This window comes from Lepus europaeus, chromosome 11 (assembly GCF_033115175.1).
Source record: "Lepus europaeus isolate LE1 chromosome 11, mLepTim1.pri, whole genome shotgun sequence".
In the NCBI taxonomy this organism is placed as follows: domain Eukaryota; kingdom Metazoa; phylum Chordata; class Mammalia; order Lagomorpha; family Leporidae; genus Lepus; species Lepus europaeus.
The window spans coordinates 23,235,919-23,257,031 of NC_084837.1; the positions used below are offsets into that span (position 1 = coordinate 23,235,919).

Below are 21,113 nucleotides of genomic sequence, written 5' to 3' on the forward strand. Positions count from 1 at the left end.
TGTTTCCAAGACAGGTAAAGTAGTGTACTAAGCTTTCCTATCAAAACAAAGTGTATGTTTCACTGTGTGCCTTGCATCATAGTGTGTGTTACTGAAGACTAAGATTCTGTACTTCATACTTACTTCCTTTTTCATGTTACTTATTAGGTAGTATATATTCAAGCCCAGGACTGTATAGTAAGACAATGACCCCCACTTACGATGCTCACGATGGAAGCCCCTTGTCACCAACTTCAGCATGGTTTGGTGACAGTGCTCTGTCAGAAGGCAATCCTGGTATACTTGCTGTCAGTCAGCCAATCACATCACCAGAAATCTTGGCAAAAATGTTCAAGCCTCAAGCTCTTCTTGATAAAGCAAAAATCAACCAAGGGTATGTTTAGCATGAAGATACAATTGAACTTCTTACTCCACGTAGAGGAAGAGTACTTGAGTAATTCTGTCTTGCTTTTCCCCTCCTCTTACGGATTTGCCCAGGTGGCTTGATTCTTCTAGATCTCTCATGGAGCAAGATGTGAAGGAAAATGAGGCCTTGCTGCTCCGATTCAAGTATTACAGCTTTTTTGATTTGAATCCAAAGGTACCAAGGGCTTTAAAGGGATCACTTTTCTCTTTTGTTTGTTTTCTGTACATTTTGGATGTTTATTACATGTTAGTATTGGGTAGGGTGAGGACTTGTTTGTGTATGGCAAGAGATGAATGCTGTTAGGCACAGGCTGTGTTTCCAGTAAGTATTGTCTTGTTTGATTAGTATTTTAAAAATACTAGTTCGTTACTACAGAATTGGTAATGGCAGTTTAACCCCGAGGTTCAACTATACTTTGAAAGAAAGTTTGCTGGAAAATGACCTTTTCAATTGCTTTTAGATGACAATATATGCCAAAAGATCTTGCTTCAAATTTTTTTTATATCACATGCCTTTTAAAAGTCTGTATTTCTTCCCAATTTAGTAGCCAAACGGTGTGACCTATTTAATTTATAGTTAGCATCATTTTTGCCACTATTTTGGTAAGATTTTAACTTTGTTACAAAGATCTGGTATTTTCTCACTTGGAAATCACTTGGCACAGCCATTTGGATCTTTTATTACTTTCATCCTGGGAGAAACCTCTTGTATATCATCTTAGCCTTTTCATGTCTAGATTTTAATGCATGTATTTATCATCTTTTATTATATACTTAAATATTTTGTATATAATAATAAAATGTTCAGGTCACATCAAAGCTACTTTTAGTAAACTCAACTAAAGTTGTTTGGGAAATAGTTATAGTTAAGGGACAAGGATTTTTTTTTTAACATTCTAAAATTAGTATTAAGATGTTACTATTGATTTTTATTAATATAATTAAATGGATAATTCAGTAACATATAAGTAAATCTACTTTCCACAAGTAGATTTGTTTGGAAAAGTTAAAATATTTGCCAAGGACAGCAAGGAAGACTGTTTATAAAATGATTAATTTACCCACTGATCGCATTTTAGTTTGGCCAGTTACAGTGACATTATTGAAAAGCAGTCCTTATGTTATTATCTTCAAGTTAGATTTCTTATATTAAAGTTATAATATTTAGTAGCCATTTCCTTGGAAAAATAGCATGCAGAATTTTTTTTTTAAAGATGTGTTTATTCCTGTGAAAGAGTGGTAGGTAGGGAGGAGGAAGAGGACAAAGAGAGATGTTTCATCTGGTGGTTAGTTCCCCAAAGCAGTGGAAGATGGCCCAGGTGCTTGGGCTTCTGCCAACAATGTGGGAGACCCAGTTGGAATTTCAGACTCCTGGTTTATGCCTGGACCAGCCCTGGTCATAGTAGCCATTTGAGGAGTGAACTAGCAGATGGAAGATTTCTCTCTCTGCCTTTCAAATAAATAAATAAATCTTTAGGGATAAAAGAAGAAGAAGAAATTACCTTCTGTCGTGTTTTAATGTCATTTTTAATGAAAAATTAGATACGAGCCTGTATATGTATATCTAACTCTATAAGTAACTCATAATTAAGTATTTGTTAATGATTACAAATTTCAGGAAAAAAAGTATTATATTTTCCTATCAAGCTTTAAAAGTGAATATTAAGAGTTGTAAAACTTCTTAATGTGAAGGTGAAATAATACAAAAGAACTGATTATTGTTTGTTTGTTTGTTTTGGGGCACAGTATGATGCCATTCGAATCAATCAGCTTTATGAGCAGGCCAAATGGGCTATTCTCCTGGAAGAAATTGAATGCACAGAAGAAGAAATGATGATGTTTGCAGCTTTGCAGGTACTTGAAAGACTGTGGAGATGGGGCTGTTGGGAGAAAGGGTAGGAGGATATTTTTATAGTGAAGTGGCATAGTGGGGGTTGGCATTGTGGCGTATCAAGTGAAGTTGCCACCAGCAATGCTAGCATCTCGTGTGGGCACCAGTTCATGTTCTGGCTGCTCCAGTTCTCTTTAGCTCCCTTCTAATGGCCTGGGAAAAGCAGTGGAAGATGCCCCGTTAGACTCCTCTTAGCCACAAGGGAGACCTCGAAGAAGCTGCTGGCTTTGGCCTGGCCCAGACCTGGCCATTGGGGCCACCTGAGGAGTGAACCAGTGCATGAAAGATCTCTCTGCCTCTCCATCTCTTCTCTAACTGTGACTTTCAAATGAGTAATTTTTTTTAAAAGTGGGAGGGGGCATAATAATTCTAGTAATGTTTGGTAGATATTTATTTTTTACTATATAGAAAATAAGACACTTAAGCAAAAGAAATAAATGAATTTAGTTTTACTTTTTGTCTTGATTTTAGTGATACAGTTAGTAGTTTTAAGCAAAAATTTTCTTCCCATCCCCAAATGTATTAGCTTATAGCTACTCAGTTTTCCCTTGAAAGCATATATATTAAAAAATCACACTTCTAAAATGAAGCTTCTTTATATAATTTCATAAATAACTGGAAGTGACCAGTGTACTAAGCATAGATGTATTTTTAGAAGAGTAATTTTTTTTAACATTTTATTTATTTGAAAGGCAGGGTTAGAGAGATCTTCCTTCCACTGGTTCACTCCCCAAATGGCCATAACGGCCAGGCGAAAGGAGCCTAGAACTCCATCCAGGTATTCCATATGGGTAGCAGGGGTCCAAGTACTTGGGCCATCCTCCACTGCTTTCCCAGGTGCATTAGCAAGGAACTGGATCAGAAATGGAGCTGGCACTCATATGGGATGCTAGCAGCATAGGTGGTGGCTTAACCCACTGCACGATGACACCTGACCCCAAAAAAGCTCTGTTTTCTAAAAGCATTTTATGTGCCAGGAAAATTTTCAGTTACAACTCTTTAAGAATTCTGTATTGTTTCTGCGTGGTTCAGACTGTCTTGAATTAAAACACTGGAGTCATTTATTGGGAGCCCTTCATTTGGTTATAGTTTTCTACTTATATCCCTCTCATTTTGAAGGTGGGCTCATAATTTTCTGGTGGAAGTTTCACCAATGACAGGATAATTTTACGTGTGAAATATATATGTGAAAGCCATAGATTTTATTGTATAGTATTGCTTTATCTTTTAATTTTAAAAAATGTGTTTGTTTTTTCTTTAACACAAACAACATTGTCTATCACGTAATAGGTCCCAAAAAGCAGACTGAGCACACATACAACATGTGTTTTCTCAGGAATTGCATTTCCTGCAACTCACCCCACCCGGTAACTCCAGTATAGCGGATTTTCCCTAGCTGATTCACTTCTCAAGGAGCCGAAAAGGCAGGGCCTGTCCAGGCTGAAGCCAGGAGCCAGGAACTCCATCCTGGTCTCATGTGTGGATGGTAGGGGCTCAGATGACTTGGGTCATCATCTGTGGCTTTCTCAGGCACGTCCTCGAGGAGGTAGACCCAAAGCAGATTAGCCAAGGCTCCAACCAGCATTCTGATACAAGATGCTGGTGGCACAGGTGGTGGCTTAACTCATCATGCCGTAACACCATCCCTCACTCAGCCTTAAAACACGGAGGAACAGTAATCGCTGACCTTAGATTACCTCAGTAAATGTCCCTGTGAATAGTGAATGCATACTTCAGAATTTGTGGTGCTGTGTACTGCTTTGACGGGTAGCTTTTTGAAGTTACAGGGTCTGCGTAACACATCTCCAAGGCGTAACATCAAAATCCACACGTGGGGGTGGTTATCTGTGCATATTCTACATAGTGTTCTGTCTACATTCATTCTGTAATCTCTGATACCAAGTCCTTAGACATAAGGAAGACTGCATTGAAGGAAAAAAAAGGCAAAAATCTCTGCTCATTGGAGATTCATGTTGACCGCTGAACTTTCTTGAGTCCTGGAATGCACACATCCACTCCAACCCCCCAAACTATGAATTAATTCGCTTTGTCCAGAGTTGCTGCTGCTTTTGGATGAAGATTTATTAGCAGGTGTAGGATGCTGATGTCAGGTGCCATGCCCTTTATCTTCCTACCTTAACAGGTGCTGGACATTTATCTTTTCAAATTGGACAGTGAAAAGTATTCAGTATAGATTCAAATGGTAATTGTGCAACTGTAACAGCCATTTTAATAAAATGACATTTCTGATTTCAGTATCATATCAATAAACTGTCAATCATGACATCAGAGAATCATTTGAACAACAGTGACAAAGAAGTTGATGAAGTTGACGCTGCTCTTTCAGACCTGGAGATCACTCTGGAAGGGGGCAAAACATCAACAATTTTGGTAGGGTGAATCTTCTAGCTACTCGTTTAAATTGATGCGTACCTTTTTGTGGATTTAGGTCCTCACAATGTATTTGGCAGGGCAGAGAAAATGTAGAGTATTTAAGTGCTTGAAGAAGTCAGATGTTGATTTTTTCCCCCCAGGAACTTTGAGGGAAGTATTGTGGAAGTCCTATTGTACTTAGTCTCAATGCTGCCAACATAATGTAGATCTCCTGAGACCCCTGCACATCATTTTACACGTGGTGGGGAATGCTTAATCTCAAGTGACAGTAAGATTCACTTAATCTGCGCATTTGAAATAGTATAAGAGAAAGGAAAAAATAGATCTCAGGAAAGTTGTTACATGCTGTTTGGTTTCAAAGCTTAGAAATCAGCTGTTGCTGAAGAAATATTTTTCCCAGGATTGTTAGGATTTACAAAGTTTCTGCATGCAGATACGCTAGAAGTAACAGTTTATTCTTGTGGGTTATGTAAATTGCCACTCTGATCAAAGGAACTTTTTGTGCTATTTGAAAATGCCTTTGTACCAAGAAGGATATATGTAGTCCGGGTTTTATGTAGTTCTGCTTATCAGTGAAGTGGTAAGCTGGTTCTTGATATCAAATATAAAATACTAGAAGGAACTTCAAATTCCACTTAAAACAACTGAGAATGTGATTTAACTCTTCCCCAGGGTGACATCACTTCCATTCCAGAGCTTGCTGACTATATTAAAGTCTTCAAGTAAGTACACACGATGGGGAGGATCCCAGCTGTTAGTGACTGGCAGATCAGTCCCTGGAAGGATCCCCCAGTTAGATCAGTACTAAATTGTAATGAGAGAAAATAGCCGTTTTGCCAAATGGAACTCACAGTACCATGGGACAGGTGTTTGGCTCAGGGGCTTACGTTGCCTCTTGGATGGCCCTCGCCCATAGTTGGGTGCCTCATTCCCCATCCTGGACTTCTGATGCAGCTTCCCACTAACCCACACCCTCAGAGGCAGCAGGTGATGGCTTAAGTACTGAGCTTTGGTCTGGCCCAGCCTTGACTGTTGAAGGCAACTGGGGAGTAGACCAGCAGATGGAAGATTTCTGTCTTTCGAGTTAAATGAAAGTAAAATTTTAAAAGTCACAATATTCACTGTTTTATCTAATAAACATTTTTCATAGATTGGATTGTGTCGTGTAGATGCTGAAACCTAGCAGTGCAGTGGCACAGCCCCTGTGGGCCATAGTGGGAAGTGATACATGGTGAACCAGTAACGCAGTTGGTGTTCCTTGTTCAGGGCCCCAGGTCCTATTACCTAAGGTTCCATTTTACCTGATTTTTTAAAACTAACAATCCTGCTATATTCCATGGAATGAATCAAGAGAGTTGGGCATTAAGGTAGAGAGGTGGACAAGAAAAGGAGGTGATGTGTAAGTTGATATCTGTACAAGATATCAACCATTATGAAATAACCATGTACTGTAGCTGGACATGCAGCATCTCAAAGACACTAACATTTCTGAGAGAAGGGCAAGACTGCAGGTGCCACTTACGCTACCCCGTTTCCCTTCTACCTTTACATACCTTTTTCTGCCTGTGATTGGCATTGGAGTGGCAAGTTAATGTCACCATTGGAAAGTGCCCCTCACTCCCAGTCATGCCAGGTAGATTTCATAGAGGCTCCAGAGGCAATCGATAGACACCTGGAAACGTGCAAGGAATTGTGGGACCTGGAAATCTTCCAGTTATTGATATGTACAGTACTTTTCCCTGTCTAGCTCTCCCTCCGTGTGACATGATTATGAAAGATGAGATGGCTATGGCTGAGAAATTCTAGAACGTAGGCCCCCTTGTCTTCCTCCTCCACTGCTCATTGTTGGTGGGATCTTCTCGAGTAGACTGAGAAGTGAAGGCACATCTGATAACAGCAGCATTGAATAAAGACAGACACTGGCCAGTGGGACTTGAGCTAATCAGGGTGGAGACATGGCCTTGGATTTTTAACATTGTGAAACTAGGTATCAGAGTGACTTTACAGTGATTTTTCTCTTATTTCTATGATGCGTAGACCGAAAAAGCTGACTCTAAAAGGTTATAAGCAATATTGGTGTACCTTCAAAGATACGTCTATTTCTTGCTATAAGAGCAAAGAAGAATCCAGTGGCACACCTGCTCATCAGATGAACCTCAGAGGTAAGGAGAGCTCTGAATGACCTGTGGACTATCTGTTGGCCTAATATTTATTAAATTCTCTTATTCAGGGGTGAGGGGAAGGGCAGGAGTTATTCAAGCATCCCTGTTTAGGTCTGCTTTAAATGTTGAGATGTGTTTGTACTTTGGTCTTCCTGTAGCTGAGTGTTCAGCTCCACATGAATATTTTGTTGCAATTTTTGTGTGCAGATCTGATTTGAAATATGTGATTGTGCTTTCCCCAATTGTCAAGTAAATTTACGGTGTCTTTTCTCTGATCGTCAGCATTGAGGGCATTTAGGTTGTCCTCATTCTGCATGGGTGCTTTTCAGCCGCGTTAGAGTCATCTCCTAGGCTTTGCTGGTTTTTCCCTGTTGGCATCTTGCTTCTCTTCCTCACCTCCACTGAAACAGGCTGGTCCCACTCAGGGTCTTTGTCTTCAGCCTCTTCGGCACCCTCGGGGTCAGTCTCCTTGATTTCTTGTTGTCTTTGCAAACGCTAGCACGTGTGAGGCACCTGTTACCTTTGCCGTGTGTCTTCCTGCAGTCTGAGCTTAGCCTGCAAGAGGGCTCAGCTATTGGCTTTGTCCTTTTTTTAAAATTTAGGTCTGGGGAGTTAGAGCTTTACTTCTTAGCTTGTTATTTTTATTTCCTGTTTTGGTGGCACTGTTGGTTCTTCCCACCGTGCCTGCACCTCTTTAATTTGGCGGATGCACTCGTTCAGGTGGCAGAAGTTACTCCCCGGGTTGATCTGGTTCCGTGGGTGTATGCCATGCTGCTGCTCACCGTGATGCCTCGGCAGAGCCTCTTGCTGGGCACGCACATGGTTGCTGCTGTTACTCAAGTCTCCGGATTAGCAGTTAGGAGGGGCGTCTCCTGGAACCACTCTCCTGGGGCTTCCCGCAGTTCTTCCTGTGCCCTTGATGTCTGGTATGCTTGCAGAGCACGCAGTGGGTAGGCTCCTCATGGTCGAATCCACACACTCTATCTCCATTACAGCAAAGGCTGCAGAATTAAAGTGCATGTTCCAGGTGCCTTTCCCGTGTGATTGAAATGGCAGTCAGATGCGCTCATGTGAAGCCTGAATTCTGAGCTAAGTAAGGGGTTGGAGAAAGAATGGAGAGAGGTGAGGTGATTCTGGGCTCTGGGGCCTAACAGCTGCACCTGCTGGGGAATTCATTCTGAGGGGTTATTCCTACTGCCCTGGCCCCTCTCTGTCTTCTCTGGATTTTGCCAATAGCTACAAGGGCACTTCTGAAAGTTTGTAGAAAATGGATAAGTTTAGTTTGGTGTGAAACAGTTTTTGAAGTCCATACTTATTATAATGTGAAACAATAGTAATAACTAACAGCATTCGCATTAGTACAGAAGCATCAAAGAAAATGTTCTTTTTTTAAAAAAAAAAAAGATTGATTGATTTATTTGAAAGTCGGAGTTACACAGAGAGAGGAGAGACAGAGAGAGAGAGAGGTCTTCCATATGCTGACTCACTCCCTAATTGGCCACAATGGCCAGAGCTGGGTTGATTGGGAGCCAGGAGCCAGGAGCTTCCTCCTGGTCTCGCACATGGGTGCAGGGGTCCAACCACTTTGGCTGTCTTCTATTGCTTTCCCGTCATAGCAGAGAGCTGGATTGGAAGTAGAGCAGCCGAGACTCGAACTGGTGCCCCTTTGGGATGCCGGCACTGCTGGCAGTGGCTCTACCCGCTATACCACAGCACCAGCATAGAAAGAAAATGTTCTGTGAGTCATTGCATTAAAAATGACTCCTCAAATAATTTAGCTTAAGACACATGTACTTTTGCTGATCTGCAGTTTTAATTTTTCTTAGTACATTGTCCACTAGAATATTGTATTTCAGCAACATACCCAAACGTGTAAGCTACTGCGTCAGTTGTGCCTAGTCATCATCTGAGCTTTTGCTTTATAGTTACACATTTTAAAAACCACAAAACCTCAGTCCTGGGGAGAGGATTGCTATTTCCTTATGTTGGAGTTCTGTAATTTGCCCAAAACTTCTCATTCAGCTCACCTCCTTCCTCTCCTGGCCACAGGAGTTTCACTTTTGGGTTTTGACCATTATTTGTTACTCTCAGAGTCTGTGTAGCTTCCTTCCTGCTTCCCTCTTGGGCTGCCTGGGACCTGCTCAGATGATCCGCTCTTGCCTCAGACACTTGACCATGTCTTCTGGCCTCATCATCACTGACTCTGTTTTTTTTTTTTTTTTTTTTTTTTTTTTTTAAGAGGCAGAGTGGACAGTGAGAGAGAGAGACAGAGAGAAAGGTCTTCCTTTTGCCGTTGGTTCACCCTCCAATGGCCACCACGGTTGGCGCGCTGCGGCCGGCGCACCGCGCTGATCCGATGGCAGGAGCCAGGCGCTTATCCTGGTCTCCCATGGGGTGCAGGGCCCAAGGACTTGGGCCATCCTCCACTGCACTCCCTGGCCACAGCAGAGAGCTGGCCTGGAAGAGGGGCATCCGGGACAGGACCAGTGCCCCGACCAGGACTAGAACCCGGTGTGCCGGCGCCGCAAGGCGGAGGATTAGCCTAGTGAGCCGCGGCGCCTGCTCACTGACTCTGTTTTGTTCTTAGCTTTCGTCCCTTGTAACCACAAAGTCAAGTGCTGGCACGGAGCGATAAGCTGGGCACTGAGTTCTCGCCAGTCTCCTGCAGGTGCCGTCATCACAGCACATCAGTGACACTGCCCCAGGAATCTGGGCGCCCAGACTCTGCTGCTAAGCAAGCCCTGTGATTTGGGGAAGCCAGCCGGTCTGGGCCTTGGTGTCCTCCTCTGAAAAGTGAATGTGAAACTCTAATTAAGGCCCCTTGGGGATTTAAAATGCAAAGATTTTAAAATCAGTTCCGCTAACATTATTAATTCTGTGCTGCAAACTGTGCTAGGTCCTAGACAGACAAGAACAAACGAATGACAGTGCTCAGCCCACGAGGTTCAGAGGGCCGAGGGCACAGGATTCTGTGTACGTTAGTCCTCAGTGAGGTGGGGGAAACTGCTGGGGAAGTGATGTGAGAGCTAGGATCTGCAGAGAAATCAGCTCTGTAGAAGGATGGGAGGGGGAGAGCCTTCCAGGCAGAGGCTGGAGGGGGAAGGCTGAGCGCCTCCAGGAGGTGTGTGCGCCGCTGGGACACAGCCCCTGAGAGGGAGGGCAGATACTCCCCCAGCAGCTACTGCAGCATTGCTGCTCACAGGAGGACAATTAGGCAGGAATTGGGTGGTAAAAATGGCAGGTGAATTTGTTTTTTTTAACTGGTAACAGTGAAATAACACTGCAAGAGTGTTAACACAAAAATGGCAGGATCTGTACTTCTGGCTGTACAGAGGGGTGATTTGAGAGAGACGATAATAATCCAGATAACGGTAATCAATATGGGAGAAGTGGGGGAGGAGAAAATTCAGTCAAGAGGATGTTCATTCCACAGACTGGGAGATGGTGTCGGCAGGAGGCCAGGGAGGGGAGGACATGTTTCTGGCTTGTGCAGTTGAGTAGAGAGCATGATGCTGAGATTGGAATGTAGAAGAGCGAGCTGGGTATGAAGGGAAAGATGATGAGCTGGACTTTGAGATCCTTGAGGGTTGAGGTTTGAGGTGCCTGGGGATATCTCTTGGGAGATAACCTTTAGACCATTGGATCAGGGGAGCGAGACATGCTGCAGACACTGCTCAGTCAGCAGTTGCCATTGGTGGTAAAGGCAGCCATTGGAATGATGCTTCCAATGTGAGAAGAGAAGGCTAAGAACAGAATCCTGCCCAGCACTCGGGTTGGAGAGACAGGACAGGTAGAAGCAGCAGCATGTGCAGAGGACACGATTAAAAACTGCTGGGAAGGTAATGGAAAATGGGGTATGACGGGAGCGCAGGTAACGGTTGTTTCAAGGGGCTGCCGTGCCACCACTTGTGATGCTGGCATTACATATCAGAGAGCCAGTTACGTCCTGGCTGCTGCGCTCTCAGTCCAGCTTTCTGCCGATGTAGCTGGTAAGGCAGCAGCAGATGACCCAGGAACTTGGGACCAGGCCCTCACATGTAGCACACCCGCCTGGAGGTCCTAGTTCTTGGCTTTGGCCTGGCCCAGACCCAGCTGGTGACGGCATGTGGGGAGTGAACCAGCAGATGGTAATCTCTGCCTCTCATAGAAATCTCTGTGTCTCTTTCTCTCTCTCTTACACATACACTATGCCTTTTGAAGAACCTTGCTTTAAAATGTTCTTTCAAAAAGACCAGAGCGGCCCATGCTGTCAGAAAAGAGAGTTCAGCCTCCATAGTAGTTACACATGAAGGTGGCTAGTGGCCTTGGTAAGAACAGATCCAGTGGAGCTGGCTAATGTGACAGCTGTGCCCGTCGCTGGGCTGTGAGGTCCGCAGGCGCTGGTGGATCGGGCCCAGGACATACAGCCGGCAGTGCCTAACGGTGTGTCCGACGCTGGATCCGGTGGGTAGAGGAGGTGGCAGTGAATCACTTGCAGACAGCGCCCAGGCAGGACCCAGAGCCTTAACTGCATGAGAGTGAGCAACTGTTGTGCTTTCATGGGCCTCCTCTTTATATGCAGCAAAGTGTGTAGAGGTTGGAACAAAGGATAAGCAAGTGAAATATTGGATGAAAATTGGGGTGAATGGGTTTCAGAGAGCAGAGCACTCAATTATGTGGACAGCGGTCTGCAGAAACAGTGAGGGCTTCAGGGAGCCACTCTGGAGCAGTGTGCAGAGTGGAGGATGGGAGGGGCTGCTCCAGGAAACAGGACACCTGGTCTGCAACAGAAGATGTAGCTGAAATGGAGATGGCGGCAGTACCTGGGGAGACCCTCAGCCCGTGTAGGTCCTACTGTTGAAAATGGAGAAACATTCATCCAGAAAGATTGCTGAAGAGCTAAGCCATGGCTTGGTGAGGGTTAGGATTTAATTACCAGGTGGAACAGCTCCTTTATCCCCCTGCCATGAAGTACATGGATTCCATTTTGGAGGATTATGCAAATTACAAGAACTCTCCTGGCACCATAGAGAGTCCGCAGTGTGCTGTTAATGAGGTGTGGCAGAGATGAGAGGGTGCTTCCGTGTAGGGCCGGGGCTCAGCTGCTCTTCCCATTTGATGGCCCTAGGATGCCAAGACCCTTCAGAGCACCCTGATGCACCCGTGTCCCTGGTGTGTGTAGTGCCACGCCTCCTGCGATTATTGGTGTGAATTGGAGCGATGTTGGCCTAAACAGCTCTGGATGAGAAGAGCCTTGCTTTATTACTGAATTATCTTCCCGATGTCCTGAAGTGCCTATCCCAGAATTCCACACCTGTTTAGTGCCAGTGTTTCTAAAGTGACCGAGTAGCCTGGGAAGTCTGTGTGCGAGGCGCTCACTCACTAAGGTTCGCATCCCCTGTAAACGCATTTTTGTTCTTAGTCCTGTTGTACAGATGATGTGCTTTGCACACGTTAGTGTGTAACAGAATTGATGTTGGTTTTCTGTTTGATTTTATTTTTAAGATTTATTTTATTTGAAAGGTAGAGTTACAGAAAGGCACAGAGAGAGAGAGGTCTTCCATCCATTGGTTCACTCCCCAGATAGCTGCAACAGCTAGAGCTGTTGGGCTTTGGGCCAATCCTAAGCCAGGAGCCAGGAGCCTCCTCTGGGTCTCCCATGCTGGTGCAGGGGCCCAAAGATTTGGGTCCTCTTATGCTGCTTTTCCAGATCTTAGTAGAGAGCTGGATCAGAAGTGGAGCAGCCAAGACTCTAACTGGTGCCCATATGGGATGCTGGCACTGCAGGTGAGGGCTTTACCTGCTACGCCACGGTGCCTGTCCCTAGAAGTAAATAGCTGTTTAATGAACCAGATCTGTGCAAGGAAGGGAAAAGAGAGCAAAGTAAGGGGGTGGGGGAGGGTGAAGGGATTTTGTGACACAAGATTGGAGAGACTCAAAATTAAATGCTGGCTGGCGCCGTGGCTCAACAGGCTAATCCTCCGCCTTGCGGCGCCGGCACACCGGGTTCTAGTCCCGGTTGGGGCGCCGGATTCTGTCCCGGTTGCCCCTCTTCCAGGCCAGCTCTCTGCTATGGCCCCGGGAGTGCAGTGGAGGATGGCCCAAGTGCTTGGGCCCTGCACCTGCATGGGAGACCAGGAGAAGCACCTGGCTTCTGGCTTCGGATCAGCGAGATGCGCCGGCCGCAGCAGCCATTGGAGGGTGAACCAATGGCAAAAAGGAAGACCTTTCTCTGTCTCTCTCTCACTATCCACTCTGCCTGTAAAATAAATAAAATTAAATGCTGATGGGAGATGTGACTGTAGAAAGAGGAAATGTGTTTGACAGGAGAGGGCCTCTCAGAATGGCTCACGGGGTAGTAAAAACCTCAGCCCTCTAGGGTGGGAAATCCCTAGGGAAAGGATGCTCCTTCCTCCTGTAGCAGCAGCAGCCGAGCCCATCGCGCTTGCAGGAAACTGAAGACCTGACCAGTGCTGGCTTTCATTTTCTCAGGTGCACAGGAGGCGAAGCGGACCCCTGTGAGTGACGGACGTGGTTGAGATGTGTGTGAGCATGGAAGGGGATCTGTGCATTTCCATCGAAATCTTTCTGCTCAGTTCTGTGGTTTTGTTTCTTGCCCCTTGCCTCTTGTAGTGCTAAGCAGCCTGAGTATAAGCAAGTAAAATCTGGATGGTTGGATTGAGACAGTTAAGGTTTTGCGAAGTGGCTGGAATGCAAAGATGGCGGGCGAGTTTAGGGAGTTGGCGGTGTTGTGTTGTCTGGCGAGTGGGTTCCTGGTTCTGTCAGGAAGAAGGGAGAAACGGACACGGGGAGAAAGTGGAGGGGCCACAGGCCGTCAGGTATGGAGAACAAGAACGCCCACATGGCACTTTGGAGTGCCTGGGTTCAAGTCCCAGCTCCTGCTGATGAATAGCCTAGGAGGCAGCAGTGAAGACAGCTCACATAGATGGGTCCCTGCCCTCCGTGAGGAAGTTGTGGGTTCCTGGCTTTTCCTATTCCCAGTTGTTGGAGGCATTTGGGAAGTGGACTAGCAGATGGAAGATCTTTCTCTCTGCCTTTCAAATGAAGTTTCAAAGCTTTTAGTTTGGAAAGCGTTGGGATGGGCGAGGGTCACCAGGAGGGGCTGTTTGCATTCAGCGCTACAGAGCAGTGTAGTGTGTTGCTGTGTCATCTGGGTGTGCCCACTCGGTGCCTTCGCATCCACGCTAGACCCTGAGTTCCCACTCAGTGTGTAGTGCTCTGGTTTTTCAAAAGAGCCCTAATTATTACAGAACTGTGGGTCCTCTTCCGTGATTGACCTTCTGCAGGAGATTTTCCATCATCAGCATCTCTTTGCGGGTTAAACAATGGCTGCATAATTTTCTTAGCATTCCTGAAGCTTATGTAAAAGGGGCTATTTAGTAAGTAGTCCTGCAGGAATCTCAAGCAGGTGGAAACCCAGCAAGGTGATGATAGCACCTGCTTCTCGAGGGCAGACGAAGAGAGGCAGCTGTAGCCGAAGGTGTGCGGTGCCTCCGTGTTCAGCGCTGTATTTACCTAGAGGGGACAAGACCATTCTCCCCAAGTGATGTTTCTGGACACAGGGGTGCTGATCATCTCACTGTGTACTGGAGGCAGCAGCAGCCCCGACTGAGGATTTTACACCTTCCATGTGTTGCTGGCTGGAGGATCTGGGAGCCCTCGCTGAGGGGCGTGAGCTAAGCACAGACATTTGGAATAACCTTTAGGGAGCTGTGGCGGGTGCCCAATTGTGTTCCTTGAAGCCTGAGCTGATGCCTTGTAGTGGCAGCTCTAGGGACCCGACCAGCTGTGTGTAGGTTCCTGAGGGCTGGGAGTGATGTGCTCAGTGGTCATCGTCCCCAGAATACGGCAAGATTGGACAGGTTAAAACACCACACAGTAAGCCTTCTTGTGTAGGCTTGGGTTTCTTAAAAATAAATTCATGCACTTTATTTAATCTTTTTAATTACAGGATGTGAAGTTACCCCAGATGTAAACATTTCAGGACAAAAATTTAACATTAAACTCCTGATCCCAGTGGCAGAGGGCATGAATGAAATCTGGCTGCGCTGTGACAACGTGAGTTTCCACCTAAATAAACCTCAGTGTTCTCCCCACTGTGGGGTGCACACGGGAGTGAGTGAGTGGCTGTGTGGCTCTTTCCTCCCACCAGGAGAAGCAGTATGCACACTGGATGGCCGCGTGCAGGCTGGCCTCCAAGGGCAAGACCATGGCAGACAGCTCCTACAACTTGGAGGTGCAGAACATCCTCTCCTTCCTCAAGATGCAGCATCTGAACCCAGACCCTCAGCTGATACCGGAGCAGATCACCACCGACATCAGCCCCGAGTGTCTGGTGTCCCCTCGCTACCTGAAGAAGTACAAGAACAAGCAGGTAATCGGCTCACTTTCTCCACTGTTTTGCGCTGGTTTGTTTCATGTCCCCTCAAATAAAATTTTTTAATTTCCTATCAGCTGGTTAGAATAGAAAATTTCCAATTGTATCTCAATTTAATAGGACAGATAATTGAACAGTAGTTGACAGCCTAGCTGTTCTGCCACCGTAAGGAAACTAACTTGCTGTATCCACCCTGTTCAGAATTCCTTTTCTGGAAATTAACACCATAGAAGGATTGCTATTCAGGAAAATGGTTTCTTAACAACAGAGAAGAGCTCCTTTGCAAGAGACTTGCCCCTCCGGGGCGGCCCTAGGACGCTGTAGGCCAAGCAGCAGGCCCAAATCAAACCCTTAACTTGAGGGCGGGGTGGGAGCAGAGAAAGCCTCTAGAGAGTTTTGTTTTTGTCTTCGTTCAGGAATGATTTCTATACATATGAGAAATGTTCATTGAAATACCAAGAACACTTAACTGAGTTCTTCACTTTTGGAACGGTTATCATGGGTCCGAAGTTATTTAGCTGGATGTCTTCAGATGTCATACTCAGCGTGTTTGCGAGCTGCGTGGGGCAGCTCAGTCATAGGACGCGCGCGGGAGTGTGGAGGCGGTGCCGCCCCTGGGGAGATGTGTGGAATGTGGATTGGAAGCTAAAAAGGGAGAGTGAAGCAAGCACTAGCTCTCATTTAACAAGTACTTGTAAAGAAACTTATTTCTCAAATGAATCCGTCGGCCTTCAAAGGCAACGAATAATTTCAAATCCTAGTAATTTCATGATTCACTATTGGATAGCGGAGCGAGAGCGAGCACGGTAGAATGAGGACTGCCCAGGGTTAGTTTTGTTCTCAGTGGTATGTACTGGACTGTTTGCTCAAAGCCTTTAAATGCCGTGTTCCCTCTCTGCTGCGGTTCAGGAGGGTGTTTGGTCAGCAGCACGTGGGTGGTCCTTGGTTAATGAGCCTTCTCCGGGTTGGCATCTCCCCAAGTGCGCATTCTTTTCAAAGCTAGGCTCACAGGTTGTTCCCTGGAGGCCGGCACCCAGCCAGTGCCTAGAGCCAAACCTGTGGCTTCTGTGTCAGGCACCACGCTGGTCACTGCACAGCCTGCCGAGTGATGCCGTGCGCGCTCCAGGTGTTCCCCTCGTTGGTCTATCAGTGTAACCGTTGTTATACTTCAAGTACTTTCTCCAGTTACACATACATTGGCTAAACTTGCTGTGGCTCTTTCTAAATGTTTATCTATTAATCCAGATGAACGACTACTATGTTCATAGCCACTGTTGGTAGCGTATGGCATCTCTGTATTTTCCCTTCCAGGAAAAAGGATGCAAAAAGCAGATGGTAACTGAGCTTTGTGTTTGCGTAAACAGACAGCACAGGCCCTGCACTCGCGTTGTGCCTTGTTCTTACCTGTGAAGCAGTGCATGGAGATACTCTGACTAAACCTGAGAAGACTGGCGGGGCTGTGGAGAGCTCAGCCTTAGTCACTACTAAAATCGTTAGCTTTTCCCTAACCAGTAGGAACCTGGTACACTGGAGGAGGGGGAGGCGTACTTGCTGTTTTTATTTTCTCCCTACAGATGTCTACCCTTAATTTTAGTAACACTTAACATTCTAAAATAATGTCGAGTGGGTCTCGGTATTCTAGAGGGAAAGTAATGGCTGCTTCCTCATTTTCATTCTTGCATTTACTTTGCTTGGTTTCCACCTAAATGTAATTTTTGCATGGTTTTTGGCTGGAATTTTGGTTTGCAGGTACCGCAGCTTATTTCTTTGCCTCAGTGCCGTTTTTTTCTGATCGCCTCTTTTTTTTTTCTTTCCGCTTCCTTTTTCTTTCCTCGCATTGCCATCTGCAGCCAGGCTATATAAGAGATTTGGTAAGTTCTCCATATTTACAAGAAAGATGAAATGTTAAAACCATAGCCACAGCCTCTCCTCAAAGTGAATAATGTAATTACTAGAAATTTCTAAAGTTATTTTTAAAATTATAAAGTGATCAGTATATTGTGCTTTCAGGTACCTTAAAGCTGTAACCAACCGCTAGAAACTTGTATTCCAGGGGCTGCTTCTGATCCCGTGTGTGGAGGGGGCCCATTTCAGCACAGGACGCACTTGGGACACACTCAGGTGCAGCAGTTACGTACACCTCCCAGTGCTCTGTTTCTTGATGCACAGAAGCATATTATGCACTGTCGAAACATAACACATTCCTGCTTATTACTTTATTACAATGCGTAGGGTCACATAGTCCTCAGTACTTACTGGGCAAGGCAATCCCATGATCAGGAAGGTGGCTTTCCCAGGACGAGGCTCAGCTGTTGCCCCCCAGATGTGCTGACCTCTGCAAGTTCCCCAAGTTCAGGAAAGACTGTCTCCTAAACAAAAAATTGATGCATTTAGTTGACACACAGTATCAAGGAGGGGGTACTTCAAAAAGTTCATTTTTTGTGCAATACTCACTTTTCCATATGCTTTCTGAAGGCCTCTCACATCTGTGCAGGTTAAGATATAAGTCAGTCCCTTGGTGTTTTTATCTTGACTCCACCGTGAAAGGATAATTTGACTGTAAAAGGTGCTATTTATTTTCCTTCAGATTACAGCAAGAATCTTGGAGGCCCATCAGAATGTAGCTCAGATGAGTCTGATTGAAGCCAAGATGCGATTTATCCAAGCCTGGCAGTCATTACCTGAGTTTGGCATCACACACTTCATTGCAAGGTCAGTGGTCCCACTGAGCATCTACGTGTACACCTGAACATAGGCATTTCTGCTGCACCTGCTTCCTCCCGTTAACTTCTTGTACGGTAAAACAGTGTTGAAATGTGCAACTATTTTCTGTACCTTCAATTTTTACATTGAAAACAAAATGGCTAGTGCTGGGCTGATCTGAAGCCAGGATTCAGGAGCCCCTTCCAGGTATCCGTGGGTGCAGGGACCTGGATCAGAAGTGGAACAGCCAGGGCTCGAACCAGTATCCATATGAGATGCTGGTGCCACAGTGCTGGGCCCTAAATGTTTGTTTTGATGCCACAGGTTCCAAGGGGGCAAAAAGGAAGAACTTATCGGAATTGCATACAACAGACTCATTAGGATGGATGCCAGCACGGGAGATGCTATTAAAACATGGCGTTTCAGCAACATGAAGCAGTGGAACGTAAACTGGGAAATTAAGATGGTACGTTCCGCGTTAGCTGAACAGTCCTTCTGCCCAGATCGGGAAACTGGGACAAGACAGCACAGACTGTGGTTGTTGTTCACTCTCATTTAACCGTGCCTGTTTATAGCCTTAGAATTTTAATCACTGCATTCGTTATCCTGTGCTTAGAATATTTATCTTTCTGTGCTTCCCCCCTGCGGTGGAGAAATACCTTCCACTCCTCTCCCAGTAGCTGCTGCTACCACTCGCCTGCCTCGGTGCCGGCTGTTTCCATCGCACTGTTTCCGTGTCCTCGTTGCTAAAGCAGGAGTGACTCCATCCACCCTGGAAGAGAAAGAACCCTCCTGGGTCCCTGACCACACCCTCGGCTGAGGGACAGTCGGGACTCACACTCACGGGGCTTAGGCTCTAAAACCTGGGTCGTTTATGCCTGTGAATCATGTTGCCTTTATGATGCATAACTAATGCTACATACACGACATCCTCTCCTCCGTCCTCTGGTTTGGAATCACGTGGGATTTGTTGTATCAATTTCTGTCACTTGATAGAATCTGGTTTCCGAAATTACTCGCCCATGATACCTAAAGGTCGAATATCCTAAAGCAAATATGAACTAACCCACAGGAAGTAGGTTTTCTCCCAGGACTTGAAGGGAGAAGTTCCCAGTAACTGACTCACAGAGGCCCCTTGGGAACATCGTGACCTACAGCCCCTGCGTCCAGTCTTCCTCTCCAGAGCATGGAAACTCCAAGGCTCGCAGGAGGAGCTCGTAAGCTTGCTCCTGTGCACTCAGACATTACGCTAGCCAGACCTTTGAGAAGTGCTTGGGGACAGGGCAAACCTGCAGCAGCACTGACGGCTCTGTCCTTTCTCTGTCCTCCTTCCAGGTCACGGTGGAGTTCGCAGATGAAGTACGATTGTCCTTTATTTGTACCGAAGTCGATTGCAAAGTCGTTCATGAATTCATTGGTGGCTACATATTTCTGTCAACCCGGGCAAAAGACCAAAACGAGAGTTTAGATGAAGAAATGTTCTACAAACTCACCAGTGGTTGGGTGTGAATAGAAATACGTGTATTGGAACACCACGGCCATTACAATATTTAACTTTAAAAGCTGTTGTTTGTTATATGCTGCTTAATAAAGTAAGCTTGAACTTCATTATTTTATCATGAAAACTTTTGCCTTACTAGACCGGTTGATATGTGCACTAACAAGCACGACTATTAATCTGCTATCTTGATACAGTATATGGACCGTGGAATACGGCACACATTCCTTGGGGCCATGAATTACAAACTGAAGTAGTGGGCAAATCAGGAACAAATGTCACTGACTTAAGCTAGCCGAACTGTAAGAAAAAGCCATCTACTTTAAAGCTATCCAGGGCGTAACCTATATGAAGTCTATTTATCATGTTTAATGCATGTGTTTTAATGTATGTTTAATTTGATGTCATGTTTTAATATATCCTGCTTCCAGGTAGCCATGTGGCCCCCTCACCCCGCCCCCCCAAGTAGAAATCAAGCCTGCTAAAGATGCCTGTTACTTAATAGCGTCAGTGTTTGACCTCGAAGGAAAATGCTGTTTGTCTGTTACTCTTGGTTTGTTTTTGTCCTCAAATAAGCATGTATGTATATTGTCTTTTTACACCATACTGTATTACGACACTTTTAGTATTCACCAGCATATCACTGTCTGCATTATACTATGAAGTAAGGTCTATGAAGTATGCCTTTTGTGTAACTAATGTACAAACACAAATTTTATAAAATTGTACAGTTTTTTAAAACTAGCAACTGGCTTCAACTAGCCAACTAGCAAGTGGCTTCAACAGCATCTTTGCATTAATTCAATGCTTTTAAAAGTCTGGTTAATATGCAGTTTTAATATCTGCTAAATTAAGAACTACTTCATGATGGTCATGATTTGCCACAGTGTCCTTAACTCTGATGCCTGGACTGGCCCTGTCCGAGTCTGTTGCGCTGTTACAATCTGCATTGGTGCTAGTCAGAAAACTCTGAGCTCACACAGCCCACGAGGGTGCCAGGGAGGGGCGGATTACCAGTATTGTCCAATATCCATGGTTTAAAGACTGTATAAATGCCTTTTATTTTAAATAAAAGCAAAACCTTTTATTTAACATTTCTTTGGCAGTTATTTCTAAAAAGCTGTGCGAACAGTGACACGGGAGGCTGCGTGTGGCCCGTGTTCCACAGTGACACAGAGGGGCTTCACCGCCAAGGCTTTTCAGTTACGCTGAGCAGCCCTCATATGTTCTAGCCTTAGAGATGTAGTGAACGGCTAGGGCGGCGGGGCCGCAGCTTAAGCTGCAGCCTGCAATGCTAGCAACCCATAGCGGAGTGCATGTGTGAGTCTGAGCTGCTCTGGTTCTGATCCAGCTCCCTGCTAATGCACCTAGGAAAGCAGCAGACGATGGCCCGAGTAGTTGGGGCTCTGCCACGCGTGTGGAAGGCCAGGATGACGCACCTGGCTTCCGCCTGGCCTTCCCCTGGCCGTGGAGCCATCTGGGGATCAGTCCTCTTTCAGGCTCAAAATTCAGTCCTAAACGTTAGACTAGAACCAGACCAATTGCTACCGATTCCTCCTGCACATGGCCTTGTGGATCCGTTCATTACTGTCACTTTCCTCTGAATCCAGTCTCTTTTGCTTTTCTTTGCACTCAGAAGCCGCACAGAGCAAGCCTTGCTCCAAGATGGAAGAGTTCCTCCCC

General features: G+C 45.6%; 1 protein-coding gene and 1 pseudogene across 1 annotated transcript in view; both read left to right on the top strand.

The window, feature by feature from the left end:
• The window catches only part of FERMT2 (FERM domain containing kindlin 2), an 84,588-nt gene extending 64,066 nt beyond the window's left edge, over nucleotides 1–20,522 (top strand). The window contains exons 5-15 of the mRNA XM_062205119.1: nucleotides 148–373; nucleotides 478–580; nucleotides 2,152–2,259; nucleotides 4,553–4,687; nucleotides 5,363–5,412; nucleotides 6,728–6,852; nucleotides 14,804–14,910; nucleotides 15,005–15,226; nucleotides 17,817–17,941; nucleotides 18,257–18,398; nucleotides 19,268–20,522. Coding sequence (XP_062061103.1) covers nucleotides 148–373; nucleotides 478–580; nucleotides 2,152–2,259; nucleotides 4,553–4,687; nucleotides 5,363–5,412; nucleotides 6,728–6,852; nucleotides 14,804–14,910; nucleotides 15,005–15,226; nucleotides 17,817–17,941; nucleotides 18,257–18,398; nucleotides 19,268–19,441 — 1,517 coding nt within the window. The 3' untranslated portion in view covers nucleotides 19,442–20,522. The remainder of the gene's footprint in view (nucleotides 1–147; nucleotides 374–477; nucleotides 581–2,151; nucleotides 2,260–4,552; nucleotides 4,688–5,362; nucleotides 5,413–6,727; nucleotides 6,853–14,803; nucleotides 14,911–15,004; nucleotides 15,227–17,816; nucleotides 17,942–18,256; nucleotides 18,399–19,267) is intronic.
• LOC133769704 (mortality factor 4-like protein 1) lies at nucleotides 10,702–12,714 on the top strand (annotated as a pseudogene).
• Nucleotides 20,523–21,113: the final 591 nt, after the last annotated feature.